General features: G+C 48.2%; 1 protein-coding gene across 1 annotated transcript; it reads left to right on the top strand.

Moving 5' to 3' along the window:
* Positions 1-559: 559 nt before the first annotated feature.
* Positions 560-6,335, top strand: LOC114103152 (zinc finger protein 689). The gene is made up of 3 exons (XM_027948775.3): positions 560-1,077; positions 1,270-1,383; positions 3,027-6,335. The coding sequence occupies exons 1-3, from the start codon at positions 873-875 to the stop codon at positions 4,202-4,204; spliced, it is 1,497 nt and encodes a 498-aa protein (XP_027804576.1). The 5' UTR covers positions 560-872; the 3' UTR covers positions 4,205-6,335.
* The last annotated feature ends 593 nt before the right edge of the window (positions 6,336-6,928 follow it).

Here is a 6,928-nt window from a genome sequence, read left to right as displayed (position 1 = left end):
AGTAAATAAAAAATAAATATTAAAAAATTTAAAAAGGCTAAGGATCTTTCTCAATGGTAGCACTCCTGGGTTCAATCCCTAATACGAGGGGTAAAAAAAGAGGGAGAAGAGAAAGGAAGGAAGAAGGAAAGAAGGAAGGAAATGAAATGTTTAGTAGGGCGGGCGCGGTGGCCCACGCCCGTTTTCCCAAGATACAAGGGAGATTGAGGCAGGAGGATCCCAAATTCAAGACCAGCCTGGGCAACTTAGTGAGTCATAAATAAATAAACAAAAATAAAGGGCTAGGGGTTAGCTCAGTGATAGAGCACTTGGCTAGCTAGCATAAGAAAGGCCAAGGTTCTGAGTTCAATTTCTTTCAAACACTGCACTAATGGTCCAGCTTCCTGCCCTTATGCTTTCGTTGGCTTCGTTCAAACAGGCCGCCTTCCCCAGAAACCAATCAGAATGTTCGATCTTCAGTCGCGGGCCAATGAACAAGAGTAACAGGGAGACGGGGGTGAAAGGGCGTGAAGCCTAGTCTCGGCGCCATTGCACTTTAGGGCAAAAAGGTTAGGAAGCCGGCATGGCGCTCCGGTCAATAAAATCGATAGCTGGAAGCTGTCTATGTTACAGGCAAAGGCGGTGCAGTAGCAGCGCCGCCATTTTCCCCGAAGGCATCTTCCGGTGCCTTTCACCCAAGTTCGGGCAGGAGTTTCCTGAATAACAGCGAGGGGTTTCCGTTATCCCCGCAGGCGGCCGATTCTGATTCCCTCCGGGCCTTCCCGGCCACGCTCAGCCCCGGGCTGGCGGGGGCTCCTAAATCTTGGGGTTCGTCATCGCCCAGAGGTCCGGGCTGGGAAGGGAAAGGCCGTGGCGCGGGTTTCTCAGGTCCAATGGCGCCGCCTTCGGCTCCGCTCCCTGCTCGGGGACAAGGAGAGGCCGGACCTAGTCGGAGAAGGGGAAGGAGGCCAAGGGCCTTGAAGTTTGTGGACGTGGCCGTGTACTTCTCCCCTGAGGAGTGGGGGTATCTGCGGCCCGCGCAGAGAGCCCTGTACCGAGACGTGATGCGGGAGACTTACGGCCACCTGGGCGCGCTCGGTGAGGCCCGCCCCACTCCGCTTCCGCGGGGCCTAGAAGGGAAGAAGGAGTTTGGGGGCGGGGGCGGGCAGGGAGATCAGGGTCCTGTCCTGCGACCAGGTTTGTGTCAAGGGAGAGGGCAGACTGTCGGCAGCAGTAGCCGTCGGGTGGATTATCTGGGGATAGCCCTCTGACTTGGTTCTCCTTCTCCAGGATGTGCAGGTCCTAAGCCAGCCCTCATCTCCTGGCTGGAACGAAATACCGATGATTGGGAACCGGCTGCCCTAGATCCGCAAGAGTATCGGAGAGGATTAACAGTCCAGAGGAGTGAGTGAAAATGCCCACGGAGAGCCTGCAACCCTCCTATAGTGTTCTAGCCTCTAATGACTTAGTACTGAGTTTTGTTCTGGCTAGGGGTACCCATAATCCATTCTGTGTTGCTGCTACACTTTATTCATTTTCAGGGCGTCAGGTTGTTTGTTTGTTTGCTTTGCAGTGTTGGGAATTGAACCCAGGGCTTGGTGCATGCTATGCAAGTGATATACCACTGAGCTACATCCTCAGCCCAGGGTCTTGTTTTTGATGGTATGGGGTTGGTCCACAAACAAAGATTATCAAGTCAATTTTCAAACTAACCACCTGCTGTACTCCATTGTGTGTGTGAATGATCAGTGAGCTTTTTAAAATAGCCACTCTCCTACCTCCTTCCCAGGATCCCTGTCATGTCCTCCTTTAAATTGGACTCTGACTGAAACACCTTAAATTTCTGTTTTTGGGTTTGGTTGAAGGGAGCAAGGGACCTCATGGGGGAACACTGCCTGGGATGCAGCCCAATTCCCCCAACCCCCAGGTGGAGCCCAGGGTAGCAGGTGCTCCACCACTGAGCTACATCCCCAGCCCTTTTTATTGTAAGACAGGATCTTCTCAGTTACTGAAGACTCAAACTTGCAATCTTTCTGCCTCAGCATCTGGGAGTAACTAGGTTTACAGACATGCATTGCTTCATCCAGCCTCTTTATGCTTTTATGGCAGTGTGACCCTAAGTGGTGAAAAACATTTCTCCTCAAGATCAAGTAAGGCTCTGGTCAAGTCCATTCAGGTAGAAAGACCCCAGATCTGCCCACAGGGGCAGAAAGAACTGTTTGGGCTGGAGTTTCTGAGCCAGATTCTATAAGGCCACAGGTATTTCTTAAGATTTAGATCTGATCATATTTCCTTATTTAAAAACTTTCAGTTAGTTTTTGCCAAGGTTATCAAATGGCTGTTGTTTATATCTAAGTCATTTGAGGAACTTGGTAACAAGTACAGATACCAACACCCCACCCCAGATGCCCTTATTCTCTCTTGTGAATGTCTATGAGTTTATATTTCTTTTTTAATAGCTCCATTGATTTGGATGTGCACCTAGATCTGTGAACCAGTGGGTAAAATATAGTCCAAGGACCTTATTAACAAGACTTACAGCACTGGATCTCAAAATGTGGTTCCAGAGTTCCAGATTAGCAGCATTACTTGAGAACATGTTAGAAATGCAAATTCTTAGACCCTTCCATAGTTTAGCTGAATCCAAAGTTGGCACAATAAAGTTTGAAAGCCATTAGTTAGAGGGTCTTATAACCCAGACTCTGCCAGTTTACACCTCATTTATTTCCATTTCTGCCTAATACTCTTTTTTTGGGGGGGAGGGGTACAGGGGATTGAACCCAGGAATATTTAACCACTGAGCCACATCCCCAGCCCTTTTTTTCTTTTTTTAATATTTATTTTTTTGGTTGTAACTGAACACAATGTCTTTATTTTATTCATTTATTTTTATGTGGTGCTGAGGATCTAACCCAGGGCCTGGCTCATGCTAGGCGAGTGCTGTACCACTGAGTAGAGCCTCTGAGTCTATGGGTTTTATAACCTATAACACTGTAAGAACAAGAGCCCAGTATTTCTTAAATTAATTTTTCCCTGTGTCCCTGTAGAAACCAGAAAGAAGAATGGGGAGAAGGAAGCATTCCCACCTAAGGAGGCACCCAGAAAAGGCAAACGGGGACGGAGACCCAGCAAACCCCGATTGATTCCCAGGCAAACGTCTGGGGGCCCCATCTGCCCTGACTGTGGCTGTACCTTTCCTGATCACCCGGCCCTGGAAAGCCACAAATGTGCCCAGAATCTGAAAAAGCCTTACCCTTGCCCAGATTGCGGGCGCCGCTTTTCCTACCCATCCCTGCTGGTCAGTCACCGGCGGGCACACTCTGGTGAGTGCCCCTATGTTTGTGACCAGTGTGGCAAACGCTTCTCCCAGCGCAAGAACCTTTCTCAGCACCAGGTTATCCACACCGGGGAGAAGCCTTACCACTGCCCTGACTGTGGCCGCTGCTTCCGCAGGAGCCGGTCCTTAGCCAATCACCGGACCACACACACAGGCGAGAAGCCCCACCAGTGCCCTAGCTGTGGGCGTCGCTTTGCCTACCCCTCCCTGCTAGCCATCCACCAGCGCACACACACGGGAGAGAAGCCCTACACCTGCCTGGAATGCAACCGTCGCTTCCGCCAGCGCACCGCCCTAGTCATCCACCAGCGCATCCACACTGGTGAGAAGCCATACCCGTGTCCAGACTGTGAGCGCCGCTTCTCCTCCTCGTCTCGCCTGGTCAGCCACCGGCGCGTGCACTCTGGGGAGCGGCCCTACGCCTGTGAGCACTGTGAAGCCCGCTTCTCCCAGCGCAGTACACTGCTCCAGCACCAGCTCTTGCACACGGGAGAGAAGCCCTACCCTTGCCCTGATTGCGGCCGTGCCTTCCGGCGGAGTGGCTCCTTAGCCATTCATCGCAGCACGCACACCGAGGAGAAGCTGCATGCCTGTGACGACTGTGGCCGCCGCTTTGCCTACCCCTCGCTGCTGGCCAGTCACCGACGGGTACACTCGGGCGAGCGGCCCTATGCCTGTGACCTTTGCTCCAAGCGCTTTGCCCAGTGGAGCCACTTGGCTCAGCACCAACTGCTGCACACTGGGGAGAAGCCCTTCCCCTGCCTTGAGTGTGGCCGATGCTTCCGTCAGAGGTGGTCTTTGGCTGTCCACAAATGTAGCCCCAAGACCCAAAACTGTAGCCCTAGATCTGCTATAGGGGGGCCCAGCCAAAGGGGTAATGCGCTTTAGAATGGAAAGGAACTTGTACTTCCTTTCACTTCATGGAGGAATCCAGAGAGGAGTCGTCCTAGGTCACACAGGGCAAAGCAAGAACTAAAATCCAGGCCTTCTGCTTCACATACCTGACCTTTAGTGTATTCTACCACATTGGCTGCCTTACTGTATGTGTCTAAAACAGTCCCATTAGGAGAGGTGACATCATTTTGTTAAATTTTCCAAGCTACCCTATCCTAAAATAATTTATGTGAGTAGATCCCAGGGCTAAAAATCTTTTTCATCTATTTTGAGTGCTGTCGGTTTAGTTTGTGCATACAGGATTACCTGTCCCCTTGCATACTGTCAGGAAAATCCCATTTATAGGGAGCAGGACCTCTCATACTCTGCCTCTTTCTCCAAACAAGGCCAAAAAGCCCATTTTTTTCCACCACTCCTGCCAAGTGATCTACCGCTTGCTTGAAAACCCCCCTTGAGGTAGGGGGCTCACTACCTCACAAGGCAGGTCATTTTCTATATGGCAGTCCTTCAAATGACCTAGTTTCTTTTTCTTTTTTCTTTCTTTTTGATACTGGGGATAGATACCAGGACAGTTTGCCACTGAGCTACATCCCTAGCACCTTTTATTTTGAGACAGGGTCTTCCTAAATTGCTGAGGCTGGCCTTGAACTTGAAATCTTCCTGCCTCAGGCTCCCTGAGTAGCAGGGATTACAGATGTAATCCCACTACCTCTGGCAAAGTTTGTTGAATCCTGTAGGCTGATCTCAAACTTGCAATTCTCACCCTCCTGAGTACTTGGAATTACAGGCTACTTCACTGTGCCTGACTTGGTCAATCACCCATTAAATCAGGGTTTCAATTTCCACTTGTGATCTTTCTCTAGTTTTTTTTCCCCCCCAGTATCCCTTTTAAAGGGTCATACAAAAATAAGGCAGTACCCATAGTGTATGCTCTATACCTCTTTTATGTATATATATTAGTTTTCAATGGGTCTTTATTTATTTACATGTGGTGTTGAGATTTGAACCCAGTGCCTCACATATGCTAGGCAAGCACTCTACCACTGAGTTACAACCCCAGCTCTACACCTTTGGTCTATACTTGTTTTAACAGCTCTGGGTTGATGAATCTGGGGGCAGCTGTGCTGTACCAGGGCTCTCCTGAGCTGCAGACCTCTAAATTTCCTTTCTTTCTAAATGGCATTTGATAAAGTTATCTGGTTCAAGTTGGTATGAGACATAAGCACACTAAGAATTGGGAGAAAGACTGATTTTTTTTTTTTTTTAATTGGGAATTTAACCTAGGGGCCAGGGTGCTTTACCACTGAACTATGTCCTCAGCCTTTTTTTTTTTTTTTTTTTTTGAGACAGGGTCTTGGTAAAATTATTTAGGGCCTCACTAAACTGCTGAGGCTGACTTTGAACTTGTAATACTCAACTTTCAGAGTTGCCGGGATTACAGGCATGTACCACCATGTCCAGCAGAAAGACTAATCTGTGGTCTAGCAGGTAATAGGGAAAAATGGAACTGGCTTACTATACTTCATCTGGTGGACTTGGATTCACTCCAGGCAGTGGCTGAAAAATCCAGAACTGAGTCTTATTTCTCCCTGATTCTCATGAGAATCAGCACAGAACCTATGAGGCGTCAGTCAACATTTTTTCATAAACTAAATGAGTCCATTCAAGGAGGGTAGAAAGATAGATGACTGAACACAAAGAAGAGTCTTATGTAATGTCCATGCCCACCTCTCCTAATCTCCTAAGGGACCATGGCAGCAGTGTGTCTTAATTTTTGATGTCTCCACAGCACCCACCCGAGTAGGTAGGTGCACAGTAAAGCTTTATTAAATGTGAATGAGGCCTACCACTTTGCCTTGGGCAGCTGCACCAAATTGGAATTGCAAACATGACTCATTCCAACAGTTGGAATGGGTCTTTCTCCTACACTGGTTGTTTTTTCCTACAGTCCTGATCTTCGCTCCAGATTGGGGGAGCAGCTGGGAAACACAGTGTTTTGTAATTACCTCTGTTCAGGTCTTTAGCAAGTTGCATTGTAACTGTCTTGTTTCTCCTTGGATGATGAGCTGCCCAGTGGGCAGGGGTCATATCAGATTTGGACTCATTAAAATATTTGATGAATTAATTATGTTCATTGTGGAATTACTGTTTATAAAATGTAAATCTAATTCCTTAAGAAATCCACTGTTCCAATGGATATCCAGCCTTCCAGACCAGGAGACCTGCCCTGCCCTGCCCTAGCAGAGACCAACTGAAATGGCTGTTGAGTCCCTGTGTTAAAACCAGCTCTTTTCCTTACCTATTATCACCAGGCTTGTCCAAGTATTTCCTCATGTAGGAAGCTTATTTATGTTAGGGCTTGAATCCAGGGCTTATACTTGCTAGTCAAGTACTTAACCACTGAGCTGCACCTCCAACCCTTTTGTTTTTAACTTTAGACAGGCTTGCTTTCTTCCTCCCTAGCCTCCAGGGTAGCTGGGATCATAAAGCATGTGCTACCATGCCTGGTGGAACTTCCTTTGAGCCTGGATTGTAATTCACAAAACTTGGGATCCATCAATAGCTAAATTCCATCATGTGGTTTGTGGAGAGCTGAAAGAGTAACTTCCTAGACTCCCTAAGACACTTCTGTCCCAGGGTCCTTTCCAGCTGTGACCTGAACTTATTCAGCATGTGATCCTTCTAATAAATGTCTTTCTCTGTTTAAGATAGTTTGAG

This window comes from Marmota flaviventris, chromosome 19 (assembly GCF_047511675.1).
Source record: "Marmota flaviventris isolate mMarFla1 chromosome 19, mMarFla1.hap1, whole genome shotgun sequence".
NCBI classification, from domain to species: Eukaryota; Metazoa; Chordata; class Mammalia; order Rodentia; family Sciuridae; genus Marmota; species Marmota flaviventris.
This window is presented reverse-complemented; position numbering and strand designations above follow the sequence as displayed.

What these genes read in the sequence shown, in the direction of transcription:
- LOC114103152 (XM_027948775.3), top strand. Translation starts at nt 873, where the DNA reads ATGGCGCCGCCTTCGGCTCCGCTCCCTGCTCGGGGACAAGGAGAGGCC. An exon ending in CGGCCACCTGGGCGCGCTCG is followed by an intron (nt 1,078 to 1,269) that starts GTGAGGCCCGCC and finishes CTCCTTCTCCAG; the next exon opens with GATGTGCAGGTCCTAAGCCA. An exon ending in AGGATTAACAGTCCAGAGGA is followed by an intron (nt 1,384 to 3,026) that starts GTGAGTGAAAAT and finishes GTGTCCCTGTAG; the next exon opens with AAACCAGAAAGAAGAATGGG.